Source organism: Thermobia domestica, chromosome 10 (assembly GCF_964235325.1).
Source record: "Thermobia domestica chromosome 10, izTheDome1.hap1.1, whole genome shotgun sequence".
Taxonomy (NCBI): domain Eukaryota; kingdom Metazoa; phylum Arthropoda; class Insecta; order Zygentoma; family Lepismatidae; genus Thermobia; species Thermobia domestica.
This window is the reverse complement of record NC_137463.1, coordinates 17,645,589-17,667,307: the sequence shown is the minus strand read 5'-3', so window position 1 is coordinate 17,667,307 and position 21,719 is coordinate 17,645,589. Positions and strand designations below refer to the sequence as shown.

The window sequence follows — 21,719 nt, the reverse complement described above, 5'->3', positions numbered from 1 at the left end:
ACTTGCATATCATGGATCGAAATTTGCAAATGTCACTCGCATATTTTGTGAGTGATTTCGGTAATTTGGCGGCCCGCCATATAATGGGTCCCTCTTGGGCGTAATTCTGGACAGGTGGCAACCCTAATTGAGCCCTAGAATAAAGCTGCGAAGTTTTGACATCTCTGCTCTACAGTCGATAACCGCAAGATATTAAACTAAAGATACAATTTTAAGATACTTGAAAGTTTATAGTTGCAGGAACGAACCTTGGTCATTAGATTTTATCCTGTTGTAAGTAAATCTGATCAGAATTATTATCCTTTTAAGCTAATCAAACAGTTCCATCCCAAACATTTTCCGATTAGAACTTTATACCCCCTCCCTCCTATCTTAACATTTTGTGATATGAATACTAATTGTATAGTTTGCATTTTCTAGCTATAGCATTCCCGTTCGCCCTTTTTTCGCCTACTCTTTCCGTGAAATGTTTGTTATGGACCTGTTCGAAAATAGCCTCTTACTGACCAGTTTCAAACAGTTACAGAAACCAGTGGGAGTTGGGCTTATGTTTACAGTATTGTAATGTTCCACTCAGGATAGTCAATACTACCACATACTAAAATATTTAGTAGCATCTGTAGATGTAGAGAAATCTGTAAATAACGAAATTCTGCAGCTATTATTCCCTATTTTGTGTATTGATTTGCTCTTGATCGTATCCCCTCATCCTAATGTTTTCTGTTCTTCTTTGAAACACTACCCCAGGATCAATCTGGCAGTCTCTTTCCGTGTCAAAACATTTAAAATGACTGAAGACTTCTGAGTATCCCTGGTGTGTTCATTTTTTTTTTTTTTTTTTTTTTTTTCTACATTCCGATAATGAAGTTGGCTAACTTGGTTCAGAAGCTATTTTTATTTAATGACTTTAGTCTCTGTGTGTATGTCGAAAAAATCACGTAAGCACCATATAAAGAGGGTTTTTTTTTTTTTCTTCATTCATTAAGATTTACCAGAGGTTTCTGTAATTGAAGCACGCGTATAAGAAATAAAGGCTAATTAATGCCTTCAATACAACATTTTCATTACAATTATGAGGGAAGATAATATTAGCTAAAGGATCACCGGTATTCTGTTTCCGCAGTGCTAGTCTTTTCTTGCACACAAAATTGGGCTCTATCTCGTTAGCAACATGTCGAATCGAGTTTGTCAGCTTATTGGCGGTTTCTGGTATAGTAATGTAGGCTTTTTAGTTATTAACTGATTGGTAAGAAGAAGCGTTATGCCACTAAAAAATAGTCTACGCTAGTATACTACGAACTACCGATGAACTTAAAAAATAGGATTCAGCTAGTCAGTGACAAACCTCTCATGTGCGAAAATGCCATCCAAGATCTCGAGAAGAGACAGAAAGAAAATAGAAGTAAGCATTATGCCAACACTAATATAGTGTTCACTTGGCCAGTATCATCTTCGATTCATACTGTAGTAAAGGATCATAGTATATGTTCCATTAAAGAATAGTATAATATCTTTTTTTTTGCTATAAGAATGTTCGTGTATAGCAAATAATATGTAGCTCTGTTGGAATATATTGCTATATTATAATCCCCTTTGGAGCTTTCGAACTCAATAGAAAACAACTACAACAGAAAGAAACGTATTATTAGATCCAAAGTTCTTCAAAGTTTTGTAGAGCATTGCGGCTAATTGCATCATTTCGCCGCTAGGCATTGTCGCAATAATGCCATATGAGATGAAAATAAAACGTTTTGTATGTTGCTTCTGATTTTGCTCCTCTAATCTCACTATCAATATCATCTAATTTAATACCCTGTGATTATTTGTTAATTGTAGATGTAGGATGCATAACTTAAAGGGAGAAAGAAAAATACGTATAACCTAGGGCAGAAATCCTCTCTAAACTGTTTCGATACTCTTCGGTATCTGTTTCAATGTCTTTAAACATGAAAAAGGTGTCCACAAAGGAAGGAACCACCTACATATTGCCAGTCTAGTAGCGTAGTGGAAGACATTGTAAAAGATACCAGAAAGTATCGAAGCAGTATGAAGAAGATTTTTACTCCGCGGATACAAGATGAGATCTTTTTTACCTCTAAGTTAATCCTTTGTAAGTTTTTCCTCTAGTATTACCGATGAGCGATAAAGATCAGATGAACAAACTCCCTACACCACGTGACATTCCAAAGGTGCTACACAGTACCGCCGTAGCCATTGACCAACAAATGTTACAAAGCATTTTGGAATAACTAAATTACAGGATTATTGATTCAACAAAACCTGGAGGGAATTAAGATATACATTATGTATGGTACTTTAGATTTTAATAGATGTTAAATGTATTTTTATTGTGTATTATAATTTTGTATCTCCATTGTAGATTCATCGAAGACGAAGGAGGATGTTGAGAAGGAAGGGCATATTTTGGCAGAAATGCTGGAGATTGTGGAGAAGCGTGATGCCCTGATCGCTCTGCTGGAGGAGGACAGACAAAGGTGTGGGTCTTCAGTGTTCAGTGGCAGGAGATGGAAGTTTAATCTGTTTGCATGTAACCAGGATGTTCCTCCTCCTCTCCATGCACTTCTCACAGAAACTGCTACGGAGTTCTCACTTATAACTTCTCTGGTGTTCGTTGTTGTTGCGCTCATTGTTTGGATCCTGTCCTATATTGTAGTTTCTTGTCTTGTCCTTGAAGATAGCCTCATGGATGATGCATGGACAGTTTTGCGTAGAGCAGTGGATAATGTTTTTATGGTAGACTAGCATTTCTAAAGAACAGACGGACTGCAGACATCAGGTGGGGGATGAAGTATGTACAACTTTCATACGTATGATGTATGTGGGTATGAATGGGTTCGGATGTTTGTGTATGTGCATGGTTGTGAGATAGAATGTTACGCACATATACACATACACACACACGTATACAATAAGGCCGCGGTGGCTCAGTAGTAGAGTGCTCAGTTCTGATACGTGGGGTCCCTGGTTCAATCCGAACTCGCATTAAGTGGGCTTTATGATGAATAAGTTCTGTGTGCGTAGGTTTTATTGGGTTCTCCCGTTTCCTTCCCTTTCTTCATTCAACCATTATTATCCATCTCATCATTACAGTCTTCCTTTGCCTCGGCGTATAATTGTGGAACGTTAAACTTAAAAAAAAGTACCAGATAGATGTAGGTGGTAATAAATTTACAAAATATTATAGGATAATATCTGCTTCTTCCCTTTTATTTCATTTGCATTTTCCAAAGTATTAAGAAATAAATTACAGTTTTCTATGTAGTTTTCCAGCACATTCTCGATATTAGTTCAGATTTTCTACTTCCAAAGTCTTTTCCATTGTTGAGGAACTTATCTTCAATTCATTGTGTCACACGTGTAAGGGACACATTGCTTAACAATTGTGATCTAGAGGACTGATAATTGTACTATCGGAAATTACGGAGAGATTTCTGAAATTATAAATTTAGGAGACGGTATTGCACAAAAAAGATTCTTTGTATAGTCAAGCGCACAAGGTTGTGAGTTCAGTTCTCGGCGTAGGTTCGATCTCCAGTGATATACAATGTGTAATAGTGGAATTTAAAATTGCATTGGAATAATATATATATATATATATATATATATATATATATATATATATATATATATATATATATATATTAAATAATTGACATGCTTAACTTTGGTGGTACATCTAGTCTTAGACTCGACTCGACTCGACTGACTCGTGGGCACAGATTTTCGATTGATTCAGCATTTGTTTCGTTGTTATGAAACTATTTGTATTAAGCAAAAGCGATCTGCGGTGTGGAACGTGAAGAAAACTGACGTTGATTATCAAACAGCGCGGTATTAAATACCAAATTTGTAGCCATTTACTTTTCTATCACACGACAGAACTATCATACGTTGGCTGTTGTGCATTCACTTAGTCACGAGAATCTTTTAATAAATACAACATTAGATAGACGTAGGGCGTGTTGCTTTGAAACAATTCTAATAATTGTCTTTTTGACACTAGTGTATGATTTATTTTATGTTTAGAAATATACATACCCATTTCGTAAGCTTAACAAATATAATCTGCGAAAGTTTATATGTACTTTCTGCACATATTCACTTGTATAATGATCACGGAATGTTGCAAATGTTAAACAAAATATATGGTAGTGTGTGTGTGTATATATGTGTGTGTGCGTAAGAGAGAGAAAACACATATGGGCGTTGATATGAGTGGAATCACATGAGTGAGTTACGTATATGAAAAAAGTACAACGTAGGTCAGAATGACATTTCGACTTATTTTTACTTTATGCACTATTGAACTGTGACACAAGTATTATATTGATTCTACTGGCTTGGCTTTTAGCATGGTTAATTTTCTACGTAGTAGCCTGTAGGTAAGCACGTCACTTATTAGTTTTTTTTCTGGTGTACTTGCTTTTAGTAGTAATAGATGTCTGCATGAGATAGCTTATGTGCGCAATGTTTTTTTGTATCTTTGTTCTATTTATATATTATGGTTGTGAATGTAATTAAGGTCTGTTATTCTATAGATAACTATATGTGTCAGTGATTACAAACGTGACTAGTTAATATGAGTGAAAACTTTTTTTTTTAATGTAATGTGATCTTTCTTGGAGCTTCAACTGTTTGGTTTATGTGTGTGCTTTGATCTAATGCCACGCTTTGCTAACATTCGAAGAAAGAAAGAAAAAAAAGTTCCTAAAGTATCAGACATAGGTTAATATGACAAAGGTAACAGCAAGTTAAATAGGTTCAGACTGTGTAGAATAAAATTTATATATTTATTCCCATGATTGAATTATTGCGTACATATCGGGAAGATGAAAAGATGAAGCTGTTGCATGCACTTGTGTATAGATGTTGCTTCAGTGTCTGTTCTCTTCTTATTCTGAAGAAGGTATTGTCTTCGCATTCTCGTCATATTTTTACCAAATGTTCGTAATAATCAGATACCAGTTAATTGTTTTTTTTTTTTTTTTTTTTTTTTTTTTTTTTTTTTTTTTTTTTTTTTACATACTGGGTCCATGTAAAGCGGAGACATAACAACTTAATGACACTGAACCACGTCAACTCCTATCGGAAGTTGAATCCAGATCTCCTATATGAAATCGGAAACACAAACTATTAGTTGCAAAGAAGACTTAATCAAATATTGGAGAAAGCTTATAACAAGACAATGTCTTGGTTATAACTTCAAAAATAGTGGCAGCATAATTAGCAAAAGATCTGAGAATTATTTGTTATGAACGTTGTCCAAGGGTTTATAATACTTTCGTGTCTTTAAAATCTTGCTCGTTGATAGGAAGGGCAGTCATTCAGGTGCGTGCGACAAAATTCGTGACAGGAGCAGATAGCCTGAATTCTGAAAGCTTTACTGAAATTTCAACAAATTAATTCAATTACGCTAATTAGATTCGACGATCTTCAACCGATCTACAGTTATGTTAAAATATAACCATTGACCTTTTCTTTAAAATATTTTTGGTATTATTGTTACGTTTGCAATATTCCTTTCAAAAATGAAATGAAAGAAAATCTTTCAGTTTAACGTCCCGCAGGGGTAAAAGTGGATCTGAAAAGGTAGGGAACACATAACCTCACGCCGTTCCCGAGCCTATTTTTGCCCATTGAATTTTTTTTAGGAAGTAGGGGGACGCCACAAATATTTTTGTGGAAATAGAGTAATGCCATTCCCCGGGTTCCCCCTCAATTTTACCCCTGAGTTCCATGATTATGTCCTTAGGCTAAGGGAGACGGATGATGTAGATAAGTGAATAATGATGGAGGAATTTATGAAATGAAAATGTGGGAGGAAATTGAAGTATTCCGGGAAAAACCACGGATACTAGTCTTTCTTTTAAGATTGAATCAAGACATTCCACGTGCATGTGGGAGTACATACTATACAAAATAAAGTGTTCTTTCCTTGCCGTATTTGATTATTCTAGGTATATTAGAAAACAAATTTAGTTAAATTTATGTGTATATACCTTGTACACTTCTTAATGACAGAAACAGGAGTGTAGAGCCACTGTAAATCGAGCAAAGCAGTAACTGATGCCTGTAAAATGCTTTTTTTTCTTATGGCTGTAAATAGGCTTCTTGATATGTACATTCGCAATATAGGATTGAAAGCGGCGAAGAATGAGCTTTAAGTAAGCTGAGAAAAGAAATTAGATGCTGATTAGAGCAAAAATAATAGAAATCCAAAACTAGGTTTAATGTAGACTCACAGTAAAGCCTTTTAAAAAAACAGTTTTTTTTTTTTTTTTTTCTCAGCTTATACAAGGTGTTTCAAAACCACACCGACAACGTTTGGGAGGGGATTCGTGACATCAAGATAAGACAAAAATATACCTGGGTGCACAAATGCTTCCTTTCGGAGTTATACTGTAGGTTGCCGAAAACAAGAAAAAATTAACTTTAAAGGTCCATAGCGCCTACTATGGGAGCTACCATAGTCGGATTAAGACTTTATTTAGCAACTAGTATGTGCGCTTTCCAAATATTCAAGTTTCAGAATCCTAAGGTACTCACGCAGCAATTTTTATAGAGGGTATTTGGCTATGGGCATATAATTTGAAGTACTTACCAACTGCCTCTATAAAAATTGTTGCAGAAATACTACAGCATTCTGAAACTTAGATATTTGGATAGGGCACATACTAGTTCCTAAGTGACTAGTTGACCCGACTACAGTAGGTCCCATAGTTTTGGAATTATGGATCTTTAAAGTTCATTTTTTCATGTTTTCGGCAGCCTATAACTCCGAAAGGAAGCATTTGTGCACCCAGGTTGGTCTATAGTTTTCTCTTATCTGGGCATCAGGTGTCACCTCCCAAACGTTGTCGTTGTTGTTTTAAAACACCCAGTATAAGCTTATGTGTGTCTTAAAGGAGACAGATTCACTAGTCTTATTTAAATTCAGAATCAAGGCTAAAAGATGTGAAGGACTTACGCCTTGTGCACATTTAAATACAAGGGAAAACTAGTCTCCATGTCGACTCATGCAAAAAATCGAAAAGATCTATATAGCAAGAACTTGGAGATGAAGATAATAGTACCCGATACAGGCTTATAAGGAAGGATTTGAGAAGCAAAAAAGCTAGTTATACTTTATGCATATATATAGTACTAGATATGGCTAGAAATGAATCGTTTCTAAATACTTGCGGATGTGGATTGTTGAACGTGAGTGTATTGCAAAATGATCGGTTGTCTGTTTATAATTGAGGAACACAAAGATTGCAACAGTGTAATTCTCGTAATAATTTCAAGATTATGTGCAATATACAAGCTTTTATTATTCTAGTATAAAACATGATAATTCACAATAGTCTTGGTGAAAAAGAGACATCTTTTGTAAGTTCCTATAAGTAACTAATTTTCAAACTCAGATGTGCCTGTGGCTGTTCCTTCATTGGCGTACAAAGGACAGTTGTTCAATCGTGTCAGAGAGGGTCCAAAGTTTTTCATGTTAAATATTCTGATGAAACTTAAGTCTCCTATAGTCCTTCTCTCTAGTCCAGTGGCAAGGCACGTGCACTTGGTACATGAGATCCCATATTCGATTGCCGGTAGAACAAAATCATACACTAATGTAGTTCAAATCCCATTTTAAACTGGAGGTCTCGTCGTCGGTACAAGACATAGAACGTAACTAAGAATCAGTCAATTCAGTCTTGTATAATTAAATGATATCTCTCGATAATAAATATAGCAAAGCATTCACCTTAGGAGGGTAAGTTTTAACAAAGATGATGACGTTATGCACTAGGTTTTTATGTATATATGAATAATAAATTTAGGCGTTAAGTTTATAAACTATAGAAATTTGGTAATGAAATGATATTTGTAGTATTTTGTCTTTGTAGCAACTACACAAACTTAATGGATTTGTCTTTTCGCAGCTACATTGATAAAATTATATTCTTGACCTCCATTATGGCTATATGGCTAGTGTATGTAGCTGCAGTGTGGAAGACCCAGGTTTGATTCCCTGTCTAGCTCATGTGGTTCAGGTTTCACATTAAACTGTAGGTCCACATCTTTTAAAAAAATATTTTTTAAATAATAAAAAAAAAACTGTCGGTGTAAATTACTTGGTTTTATTTGTTGGTTCACGACTGAGCACTATTTTGCAACATTCATGATAGTAAGATCGGTATACTTACGTAGATAAGGAAATAGAGGTAGTGATAGGTAAACCCTAGAAAATTAACATTTTGTACTGAAAATATTCATTTTTTTAATTGAATATAACGAAACCAAACCACTTGGCGTAACGGCCCGATTTGTGGGCCTGAGCCACTCCACGCCATCTGTTAGCGATTTGGGGTACTACATACAGGCTAGTGATGAACGCGCCGCGTCGCCCTATCGCTAACCGGCGTATCGGGAGCCTTCTAGACGTAGTGACCGTCTTTTATTCATGTGACTTCCCAGTTTGCCTCACGACGCTGAGTGGACGCCGAAAATTGGGGAAGCACCGGCCGGGAATCGAACCCGGGACAACCGCTAGACTACGGTGTCCCCGTTTTAATTCAATAAATAAAACAAAAATAAGTTTTTCGAGAGGAAAAATGTAAAATAGAGGAAACTGTGCATTTTTACAAATTTTTATTTTTCTCTTATGCAGCAAAATTTCCATTGCCCACTACGTGACTGCAAGTACACCTAACCGTGTTAAGAATTCCGTAATTCATATAATGTACAGGGGAAAACACACACAACAAACTTGTCTTGTAGCACTGCATTCAAATCACTAACAAGTTTAATAAATGTAGATTAAAGGTTAAAAAACAAACGTTAACTTGGTGAGTGGTAAAAGTCTTTTACAAATTACATAGAAAATTAATGGTTTACTGCGTTATGGAGAAATAATATGTGGTGTCTGCTGGAATAACTTTGGGATCTGTAAGTGTGGTAAGTTTGTTTGCTAAAATGGTTTGTACGTAAAGGTATTGTATAGATAGACAATATGATGTTTATGGTATATACTTACCAAACTAATTATGGAGCATGTAAGAGTAAACAATGATCGTTAGAATCTGTATATACGTAATATTGTAACATTCACATTCCGTTGAAGGATATTCATTTAAGATGAATGATAAGTTAATAATAAAAACTACGTTAAGAGTGCGTATCAGGGTTTTAAAGTAACATACTAGTAAACTGAATACTATGATCGAATTTACGAGAGAGAAAGAGAGAGCTTCACCTAGATGGCATTGTGGAAAGTGGGATTGCACATAATTTATCCGTTATTTAAATTTTACTTTTTATCGATGATAGGCAATAGGAGAGAAGAAAAAATGAAATCTTTCAGTTTTACGTCCCACGGTTATGACGGCTAGGCTAAAGGAGACAGTGATGATGAGAAATGAATGAAATGGTGGAATGAAGAAAGCGGGAAGAAACTGGAAAACCCATGCACACGGTGTTTGTCCACCACAAAGTCCACTTGGCGAGAGCTGGGATCGAACCAGGGACTCCATGCACCAGAGATGAACGCTCAGCCACTGAGCCACCACGGAACGCAGTAGGAGAGAAGAAAATATGTTGATTGTGAACAAAATCGAATTCGAGACTTCAACTGATTTACACGTGTTACTACGAGGAGAAAAAAATATTTTTGAATGTCTATCTGTTCGTCTCGATATGTGTACACTCGAGTAGAAGCCAAACCATGTAGTGTATCGGAACCAGATTTTAAACTTAAGGTTTTTATAAGATTCTCCAGGGAGTAGTGGAGAGTAGCGTTCCCGAATTTTCTTCATTCCCCGAACAATAAGGATAGTTTGCTGAAAAGTGAAACTTAAACTGCTATTTTCTCGAAAACGAAATATCAATATTTCGTTAGCAGCATGTACAGCAGCGTATAGGTCGTTTCTCTGGGAAAAAATCCAGAAGAGGTAGTTTTACTCTTGGGGTGAGCTCTCTCCGGATTATTCTCTGAATAACTCAGTCGCTTTAGTTCATATTTCATAAATGTTTCGTTAATAACCGTATAATATTTCATGAATTACTTCTTATGAAAATATCCACAAGGAATAATACTCTTAGAGGGTGAGTTTTCTTCTTTCTTTATTTGAACAATTTGATCAAATTATGCCTCATGCAATTTTGGTGATATATTCCATTAATAACCCTATTGTATTGTTGTTATTATTATTATTATTACGACGACGACGACGACGACGTCGTATTCTGCCTCTTGGCAGGTCCTTGGACTAATGAGGGTTTAATTTTAGGTTTGGATCTGCAAATGTTTCTTCCACGTTTCTCTATCTTCAGCTTCTTCTTTTAATTCCCAATATTTTCTTCTGTTTTTCAAATCATCAATTAGTTGTGTTCTACTTCTTTCTATTCATTACTTTCTTTTTATCTTTCCTTCTATGCCAGTATGAACAAGACAATTTCTTCCCAAGATGTACCAATCCAATTGGCTTTTCTACGAAGGATGCAGGCTAAAAACATCTTCGTTTGTTACTCCGTCTGTCCATTTTTTTTTTTATTTTTTTTTTTTAATTTTCCTCCACACCACATTTTGAAACTCTAAACATTTTTTCTCTAACTTCCCAAAGTTAGAGAAATGTCCAAGTCTCTAAACCATACTATCCAATACTCCATATATAGCACTTGATCAACCTCTTCCTTAGTCTAATATTAAGCCTGCTACTAAGAATGATCTTTTGTTGTTGAATGCTTCTTTACCTATTGCAATTCTTGACCTGATCTCTTTAGTGCAGTAGGTGTCTCTTGTCAAAGAGAACAACCCTAAAGTATGGTACAAATAATTTCTTATAAAAAAATCCGCAAGGATAGTTCACTATTGGATGAGGGTTTTCTTCGGACGAAGTTTTCCGAAAACATCATATAATTCTGTCATTATTTCATAAATAAATGTTTTAATACAGTATGCGGCAAAACAAACAGTACTGAAATCACATCGTTGACATTTATGTATTTGGTGTACAACAATGAAACATAAGAAAGGTTGTCAAATGGATGTCAACTAAATGTTACCCAACACATATTGTAAATTTACAAGGAATTATTCCTGTACATCATCTGTTCAAAATGTTGACCATTTTGTCGTATATATTCTTCATAGCGGTCCTGTAGATCGATGAACATGTTAGTCAACACGGTTTGCTGGATTGACAAAGCAAATGACCGAATCTTTTCTCTTAACTCCGGTATAGTGGTAGGAAGTTATCTGTTCAGAAAATTGCTGAAGGCATGTAGGCATCTGAAGTCATGAGGTGAGGGGAGTGGGAAGGATATGGAAAATCCGTTCCACAGGAAATCAAGCGATGTCCAAACTCTTGTGAGCAAAAGGGTAAGTGACTCACTTGCAGTGTGGACAATAGTTCCGTCTTCCTGCATCCATTGTTGTTATAACGACAGATTTTTCTTGCGGTAAAAGCCACTCAAATCATGCAAGACAGGGCCAATAATCAACTGTCGATTGATGTAGCGATCGAAGTACGTATGGCTTTCATCACTGAACCATATGTTGCTGATGAAATCTTCATCTTTATATGCCATACCTAACACTCCAGAGCAATACAGTAGACGTGCGCGCTTATCTCCTGCAGTGAAACGCTGCCCCACACCGTGTGTGCGGAAATATTGCTCGACAATAAGTACCTTCTCCTCTGTTGTGAGTAACATTATCTTCGCACAAACTGCACACTGCGCTAGTCCACATACAACTGAGCACACATGTGGCACTTACAGCTCATACCATATTGCATCTGAGCGCCACCCGTACGCGAATTTCAGTACTGTTTGTTTTGCCGCATACTGTAATAACATCAGCATAACATGATTTTAGTAACTTCAGAAAAGAAATAAAAATTCCTGAACAAACTAAGTTTACTTAAAAATAACACAGGCCGACGTTTTTAAACTTTTGAAAAGTTACAGAAACAAAACTCACTGATTCTGACTAATTTTAGGTCCCTGAATATGAATATGATATCCAGTTTACTATATTAGCTCGCATTTTTGTGTAACGCGTAGTTGTCAGATTTACCATAATAGAGAAAATGAGCATTCATGAAATGTACCGGCCAATAAGCTGTTTACGTGCCGAAAGGGAATCAACTTCATTTCGACAGTTGGTCAAAAACGACATTCAGTTTTAAAAATTCTTAAAATTAATTTATTGAATCAAACCAGTTAAAAAAAAAAACTATATATTCTGTTTGTGTATTAGCACTAAAAAACTACATATATTCTGTTAGTGTAGGCCGATTAGCATTTACATACACAGAGTAATTTATAAAGTCTAATGTTTAGAGCTGCAAATAACACCATCTGCTTTACTTTTTTTCTTTTATGAAATGTTGGGTTCTTCTCTCTTCATCAACCAGCAATAGTCCCCCATCATTGCAGGATCCCAACGTCCTTGATATCGAGTTTCCATCGTTCTTATATCCTGGTGAAACCGTTCTCCCATTTCGTCGCTTACATCTGCAAGATTTTCTGGAAAGAAGTTGAGGTGGGAGTGCAAAAAGTGGATTTTCAAAGACATGCGACATCCCAGAGCTTCATATGCGACCAGAAGTTGCTGCACCAGAGCCTCGTAATTTTGAGCTTTAGTTTTTCCCAAAACACGTTTACAACTTGAACAAAAGCACACCAGGCATTTAACGTTTTGTCGTTTAAACTCTGTTCAAACAATTCGTCATGGATAAATTTGCGAAAACCAGGTCCTATGAAAACTCCTTCTTTTAATTTACAACCACTTAGTTTTGGAAAACACTGTCTAAGATACTTAAATCCTTCACCTTCTTTGTCCATAACTTTAACGAAGAGGTGGAAGCAGCACCTTGACAGGAGCGATCAGAGGCTCATACTTGACACTGTTGGTACCGGGCTTAAATGTCTCTCTCTGGGGGCCACTCTTTTTGTGAAAAATGTTTTCCTGTGGCTCTTGAGTCCCAAAGACACAAAAAACAACAGTACTTTGTAAATACACCTTGCAGACCAAGTAATATTGCAATAACTTTCAAATCTCCGCAAATTTACCAACCATATTTTTTGTAGTTAATACGATTTAAAATGAGTGCGAGATTCTCGTAAGTCTCTTTCATCGAAACAGAGTGTGCTACAGGAATAGACGGCAGCTTATTTCCATTATGAAGTAAAACTGCTTTCAGACTGTACTTAGACGAATCTATGAAAATACGCCAATCGGATGGATTATGTTGAATTTCTAATTCATTCATCAGACCATTGATGTCCGTGCATACGCAAAGGGAGCCTTCCATTCTGTAGTATTCTGAAAAGGGCTCGTTCCTTTTCCTGTAGTGAGTGTAAGTAGTTCCAGGAGCCAGTAATTCCACTCTTTGAGTCTAGCACCCAAAAGTTGAGCTTTCTCTTTCGAAAGTTGTAACTCTCTCACTAAATCATTCAACTCATGTTGTAGGATGAAGTGAGGCTCATCTTTTAAGTGGAAGGAACTGTCTCTCGGATCTTCATCTGCAGATATTGAGTTGGTGTCCTCATCGCTTCCTGTAAGCTCTGTAATATCGATAGTTCCCCAATCTTTCGGAGGAGTAGGTACAGGTAAATTTTCTCCATGGGGCACTGGTTTGATCGCGGATTGCAAGTTTGGGTATTCGATGGCACGTTGTTTCCTCTTGTTACTTCCTGCCGTATTCGTCATACAGAAATAGCAATCATCATAATGATTCCGGGGTTCTCTCCATATCAGCGGAACAGCAAAAGGCATCCTTCGTGTGATTCCTTTAAGCCAGGCAGTCAGAGTCGCATAACACATCAAACAACACACATGAGGGGCCCAGCTTTTATCTTAAACACCGATCTTGCAGCCAAAATAAAAATAATATGCTTTCCTAACGTCATCATTTATCGATCTAATCTGCGACTTAACCATAAATACGCCACAGATATAACAAAATCTGTCCAGTGAGTTTTTACATCCTCTGCGCGAAGAACTTGACGTTTTGCACAGGAAAGCGAAACTTAGAGCAAGAGCACAACCACTTATTCCATAAAATCACTAAAAGATACTGAAAACACAGGCAAACAGTTCTAAAAATACGGTAAAATAAAACTGAAGTTACTGACGTAAAAATTCCTAGTCAGTTCTCCCGACAAAATACTTACACACTTGAGAGATTACTGAAGCCGTCCCTACAAAATGGCAAAATTGGCAACAGTGCATAACGCCAAAATACGAGCTAATGTAGTAAAACGGCTATCAATTTCGAATTCAGCATCCTGAAATTAGTCAGAATCAGAGGTTTTCCTTTCTGTAACTAAGCTGACGTCGGCCTGTGTAATAATTGTGTAAAAGTGTCACCAACTAACCAAACCTTTTGTCTTCATCAGACACAGTACAAATCAATTATTTTAGAATGGAGTGAAAAAGTTTAGTGCTGTGTCCCATATCCTTTATTCATCTTAGATTTGTTACAGAAGGGTGAGCCTTCGTTTCATTCTCAGCTATTAATCTGCTGCTGATAAGCTTTCGCTACATCAGTCTGAAAATAAAACAAATATGTTGTCGCGCTTTAGGTTTGTTCAATTGTTGCTTCGCTGTTAGTATTGAGGCACTCATCTTGCAGAGAGCTTGCTCATTCCCAAGAAATCAGCCCAAACAAGTTAACGGAACCAGCACTGATGTACACTGTTTTTGCAATATGTTTGACAGTTACATATCTGACTTCCATAGTCATGCAGTGTTAGGCTCTACATGATGGTCCGCAGTCGCAGATTTCGGAATCCCTGACTTCAATGTTCTTTCTGTCTTCCTTGAGCTCCGCAGTCAACTTCTTGACTTTCGAATAATAATATGAATCGTTACCAAATGTATTAAACGTGCAGTTTTTCTAAATGTATTTGATTCCACCCTGGTGTATTTGTGGTTTGTTTGTGGGGTTACTTATACCTTACTCATTTGGAGCACTCCACGTGCAAAGATGTGAAACAAATGGTTGAGTTTGCGTGTTGTATCATAAGGCGTTATGATATTAAGGGACGTCGTTTTCAAGTATGATGTAAGACGTTCTGTTCAAGAAAGCTACTTGCGAGATTTTAGTATCAAAATACTCACTGTGGAAAATCTTTTTTAAAATTTACTATACTGAGGTGTTTCTATTTCAACTCCAGTTCAGAGCGCTCACCAACACAGCCGCAAAAGCAGCACTCGATGGTTGTTTCACCCGTTTCTCAAGAGAAGGCTTTCAGGATACTAGACTATAAGTAAATATCCATATCAAGTTAAATATAAAAGTTAAGGCGAGCCTGAGGATATCTGCTTCTATTTTAAGTTGTATCGAACCCTGGCTGAGTGGATACAGCAAAAGTCGATTCCAGATTATTGTTCCAGACGACAAGTTTCGCAAAATTACAAGCATCATTTAGTGGTGTTTCAAAATGGTTTGAACGATTTCAACTCCTTATATTTTATTAATAATAATAATAATAATAATAACTTTAAAATTTACATATTAAGTACTATAACTGTTCAAATTTTAGTAGTAAAAATTGTTATACAGCAATTCACAAATGCTAAATGTGCACCCCTTTGTTACTCTGCGTACATCAATTCGGTAATTCAGTTTCTCCCAGACATGTTTTCATCAACTACTAAGAACACCGTACTTAACCCGCAGCGACTTTTTCCTGTGGGAATATCTCAAAGACATTACTGCTACAATGCAAGCTATTGACAATATATATATATATATATATATATATATATATATATATATATATATATATATATATATATATATATCTGGGTAAAATTGGATTAGGGAATTGATGTATACAAGGTAACAGAGGAGCTCACATTGAGCATTTGTGAGTTCTTGTATTACAATTTCTACCATTAAAACTTGGACAGTTACAGTAGTTACGTGTAAAATTTTGAGTAATTTTCACAAATAATAAATATAATATATGGAGTTGAAATCGTTCAAATAGTTTTGAAATACACTGTTCAATTTTTTTGTATCCGATAGACACCAGATATGTGCGTATTGTATACGTGTAGTTTAGTAGAACATTTCATATATACACAGATTGAAGTACACAAGAAATGTACAGGTATAGTTAATAATCATGAACTGGTTCTTTCGCCTGTTGCACTGTACAGTACTGTGAAATATTTATTGCCTCAGATACAGCACAGGTGACACTGGTTTTCAACATATTCACGATTACACACTTGTATAGCATAGGCTCTAGTGTTCTCAACGGCTCGAGCGTCTCGGCTCGCGGCTCAGTCACCACCGAGCCGAGCCGATGGCTCACCCTAACCGAGCCAGCTCGAGCCGATGCCTCACCTGACCTGAGCCGATGGTTCATCGCAACCGAGCCGGCTCGAGCCGAGCCGATGTCTCACTTGAGTCAAGCCGAACCGAGCCGATGGCTCACCTGAGCAGAGCTGGACCGAGCCGGTGGCTTATCGCAGCCAAGCCAGCTCAAGTGAACCGAGCCGGTTGAGCGCAACATTGCTCTGATTAACAACAAAGAAAAAATACAAGTTCTCTTAGAAATATTTTTTCAGTTATTGATAAATAGGTAGAAGTAATAAAACAAAACGAGTGTCTAGATAAACACAAAGGATGCCTTTAGAAAATTACGTAGAAGCTGTTACACGACCTTAACAATAATAGGGAATGCAATACGAAAGTCATCATTCTTTTTTCAGTTGGGTTACTTCAAAAGATTGCGATTATCACTTCTTGTTTAAGAAGGAGAACTTGCATTCTCCTAACCCCCCGTCTATCCCCATAGCTTAAACATACAACATAGTTTAAAAAATGATGAATTTAAGACATAAGAACTCTGTATTTTTGTCTATTTATAAAGGTATTAGTAACATCTAGGAATTCGTATTGTAACTCCGGTGAAGAAAGATTGAACTCTTTACTGGCAAAGATTAGATCATATTCAATGGACAAATAGTGTTGTCAACGGCTCGAGCGCCTCGGCTCACAGCTCAGTCATCACCGAGCCGAGCCGAGACAACAGCTCATCCAACCGAGCCAGCTCGAGCCCTCGACTCAGTTGGGCCGAGCCGATAGCTCAGTTGAACCGAGCGGGACTCGAGCTGAGCCAGTGGCTCAGGGCTCGAGCCGAGCCGGTTGACGTCACTAGTGGGCTCAGCTTTTGTATTACGATGTTGTAACAGCCAGCCACCTGGGAGTGGAGACAATAAAATAAAAACGTACAGTTTAACGTCCCACGTTTATGCTCGTTAGGCTGAGGGAGACGGATGATTAAGGCAATGGAAGAATCAATAAAAGAAAATGTGGAAGAAAACAGGAGCATCCCGAGAAAACCCACATACACGATGATGTCCATTACAAACTTACTTGGGCGGGGATCGAACCAGAGACCCCACGCACCAGAGGTAAGCGCTCTACTACTAAGCCACCGTACCCCTCCCCCTCCCTTCTGTCTGGAAGTGGAACCAGTGTATGACAGCCGTCTGCAAATGGTCATCTGTATCAAAATGCTTATCGGAGAGGGATTTTTTGAAGTGTAAGAAAACATGATAATCGTTCGAAGCAAGATCCAGATTATACGGTGGATGGTCAAACAAAACCTAGTGGAAACGACTGTAGAAGATTGGTTGCCAACCGCCGTATAAATTGGACCTTTGTTTCTAATGATTTTCTTGTCTTTTTACACCTCAATAAATTTCTATCCTGTAAGAATTTTGATAGTGATGATCAATTGCAGACAGCTGTCAAACACTGGTTCCACTCCCAGACAACTTGGCTGTTACGACATCGAAATACAAAAGTTGATCCCTATCTTGTCCGAATTCCGGTGGTGAAAATGTTGAAAAGTAGTGTCGTCTGTGCTGTATTTGTGACAATAAATGATTCAAAGTCATTGTGTCGTCTTTGTATTTACTGCTGTAGGAAAACTTACTTTCAGGACGTGCTTGATATGTAGTAACTTTGTATTAAGGGGTGGTCGAAGTGATTTTAACGGCTGGGACGCTGAATGTGCCAAGAAGAGGAAAACTGCCTCTTTGATTTTCTTTAGTTTGTCTTACATAGAAGAGGAAGAATATGCATGTATTAGTTTTAAATATTATTTCGAAATAAATTGTTAAAAAAATAATATTCTGCTTTTAGCGGACAAAATAAAATGGTTTTATAGTTTTGTGAGGAAATAGATGGAAATAGGAAGGAATAGAGTTAAAGTGTTTTTATGTACTAAGACTGGGAATTTTGTACTTGATTATGCATGAACGTACGTGGCAGTTTTTGGTTTGCAGCTGACAAGAATGGGGAAAAATTGTTCTAACAAGATTTCAACTTTCTTTCTATGACATACTGCTACCCTCGACATTGGCAAATTGCCCACCTACATGGTGGCCACTAAGTCTCGTTACACCTGAAAATAAGTAACATAAACCACTAAACGTATAACTACACAGAATAACTACACAGAAAGAACTGAATGACGTCAAAACAATGCTTGCGAGAAGTTTGCTTGAGATAGGGAACACTAAGCCAAAGGATCAGTCTGTCGACCGCATTCTCATGACAGTACACCACCAGGTTCTGTGCTACATTTTGCGGAACATTGCAGTTGTAACTTGAGTAAAAGCTTGTGCCGCGATGTCCTTTATGAACCCCAATAGCGCATTATCGCACGGCGTCTGGGCTTCTCTCATGCACCCAACAACTTGCAATAACACGTTCTTCATTACAGTAACTGGAAGTATCAGTCATCGTTCACACAATCTGAAACAATGGAAAATCTTACGTTAGTATTTATAAAGAGGTAACGGGAACACTTTCATTAGCATTTATCAAAAGGTAATGGGACGTTGTGGCCACCCTGTACATGTAAATTTTCTTACTATTGCAGTGGACACGTGTGTTTTATTGAAGCTTATTTTAAATGATGGAAGAAAATATATTTAAGCTATATGTATTTATAACCTGTACCTAATCTGTGTTTTTATATATAGTGCAATTATTTCTGACGATGTACCGCCGTTTCAGGTATAAGGAGGAAGATAAAGATTTGGAGGCTCAGATGTTGGCCAAAGGTCTCCGATTAACTCCACTGAGAAAGGAATCGCATGTGTAATGTTGATATAGTCTACGAGTGCTCATTGTTTGGACATGAATGATGTTGTACATAGTGGAACTAAGAGAAACGTTATTGGTGCAGAATATCTGCATTGTAAGAAGAAATTCTTTGAAAGCAAATTCTACACTGACACTAATCTGCTAAATACTTGGAGACTCCATTAAAAAAAAAATAAATAAATAAATAAAAATCGTGGTTCTTGTTTGAAGTGGCAGACCGATTTGCCGAAAATAATTCTAATACCCCGAAGTAATTGTGCATTTTTAAACTAATTAATTTATTTCACATGATTAATTCTGTGCATAGTATTGTTGGCTGGCTTTACTGTGCAATCATGTAATTGCTGTACGTTTTATTAATCACGGAGAACATCAGTTCTTCAGCTAATGAAAAGTCAGATATTTTCTTCAGTCATGACAAAGTAATGTGTTTAAAAGTATTTTTAACATTTTTTTATCATCTAGAAAATACGTTTGTCGATTTTTTAAAAAACTAACATAGCTGTTAATCGTTTCTCATTCATGGTGAAATTAATTTTAGTTTGTTTATAATGAGCAGTTTTTTTTTTTTTTTTTTTTTTTCTAAATTAGTTATGAGAAGATTGTCAAGGTGCATTACATCGTAACAATTATCCTCATAAGTTGTACGTTTTTGGAATTGTCTTTCTCGCATTTAAGTTACTATATTAAATTCTTACATGAATTGAAGTAATAAAAGTACTTTATTGCTTTATGTATATATACAAGTGGCTTAGAGCCCCTCACCTTAAAAAAAAGTTTTATATATATATATAAGGTAAAGTTAAAAAAATTTTCTGAATTACAAAAATCAACGATAATTTGTGAGAATGTTTTCTATATCTTTTGAGCAGGAAAGTAGCTCGGTAAATTATGTAATTGTAAGTATTTATGTAAGGGCTGTATTTTTTTTTTTTTTTTTTTTTTTTTTTTTTTTTTTTTTTTTAATCCACTATTATAAAATACCCTGAACACAGCACAAGAAAGAAAGTCAGTGTCAAGGGTATTTCGTAATTTTGTTATGATCCGAATTTTGCGAAAAAGTAATCTTTTCGATACTTTTATTCGAGTTATAATGCACCGACAATTTTCCAGTCGTTTTCTGGTTTTCGTGATATATGAATGAATTAAGTTTACGGTTATTTTATAATGGAAGTATTTGTTTTAAATTGTAAACTTGCAATAACTAGCTGAGAAATGTGCTCTTGCTCTGTGTAAATTTTGTATAATGGCCGCATACCTTGAGATAATGCAATGTCATTAATAGTAAATCCTATTGCCTCGTCTCCTGTCCTTTTCATTTGTTAATTGTATATTTGAGTTTTTACTTTACTGGAGTCTAAAGAGTTGGTTGAATTGAATTTCGTGTTTCTTTTCGAGCCATTTAATTGTTTCATTGCAGGATTTTTTTTTTCTCAGTTCGGAAAAGAATGTAGCTTTGTTAAAATATATCTGAATTAGGTAGGTGAATGCTATTCCGATTTATTGTTTTGGGTGGTACTTAGATTTGGAACTTTTAAACGCTATTTAAATATCGTAGAAAGAAATAGTGGTTGTATAACTTAGACTGAAATTGGTAAACAAATCATTCTATCGTATAAATTAACATTTTTGTAGCTACATCATAAATGTGATGTGTATTTTGAAGAAAACTTCAAACACAATGAAATAACGCGGTTTCGACAGTGATTGAGATAATAAAAAGAAATATAATTGTTAAATCTTGAGATTTATTCTATATAAATATATAAATATCTAATCTATTTTGATGCACTTACATGTACTCTCAGTTGTAGAGTGTTACGTACCAAAGCAAACTGAAAGAATGAATTATTATATTAAAAATAAACTTCAAACAACATAATCGTTCTTACGAAAACGAAATTGATACATGAAGTATGTGTGTTAGTGATCTGTAAAGAATGTGCGGGTGTGTGTGATCCCTTTTTTTTGTAAGTGGTTATATACATGTTTAGAAAACATGATTTAATTAAGAAAATAAAATACAAACCACATGGTAAATAAACATGTTTGATAAGGCGGATAAGTCTTGTATAGATGATTATTATTTAATATATTGCTTTATTACAAATTATAAAAGACTAATATCATATATGACTGATGCTTTATTATGTAGATAATTTCTTTTGTTTATATTAAACATAGCCACAAAAACGTTTTAATATGTACAGATGAGCTTGAGTTTTTCATACATAAAAGCGCAATAAATGTTACTGTGTTGCTGTAGTATTTGCTAGAATGAATTAAAGGCTTTTATACTGTTTTACAAAACAAATGTTTTGTTTCATTTGCTGACAAACAAGAAATCATTGTACGTACAGTGAAACCTAAGAAGGTAACCAAGAAGAAGAGGAAAAATGCGGATACTAATTTCATCTATGCGGTCCCACAAATGTGAGGCTAAATAAAGCCGTAACTAAGTTAGTACGTTCTGTATTACAAGTCTATACGATGAGATCTTTAATATTTATTATGTTTCATTTTTAAATGGGATATTGGAGCAAGTGGTTGGATAAGCATATGTAAATTCCACAATTG

At 36.0% G+C, this 21,719-nt stretch overlaps 1 protein-coding gene across 6 annotated transcripts in view; it reads left to right on the top strand.

The window, feature by feature from the left end:
• Window positions 1–21,456, top strand: part of LOC145662330 (uncharacterized) — a 351,525-nt gene extending 330,069 nt beyond the window's left edge. For all 6 annotated transcript variants that reach the window (XM_081727810.1, XM_081727808.1, XM_081727809.1 and 3 more), the window contains 2 exons: window positions 2,381–2,495; window positions 19,053–21,456. In XM_081727810.1, the coding sequence (XP_081583936.1) occupies window positions 2,381–2,495; window positions 19,053–19,140 (203 nt within the window). In that variant the 3' untranslated portion in view covers window positions 19,141–21,456. The remainder of the gene's footprint in view (window positions 1–2,380; window positions 2,496–19,052) is intronic.
• The last annotated feature ends 263 nt before the right edge of the window (window positions 21,457–21,719 follow it).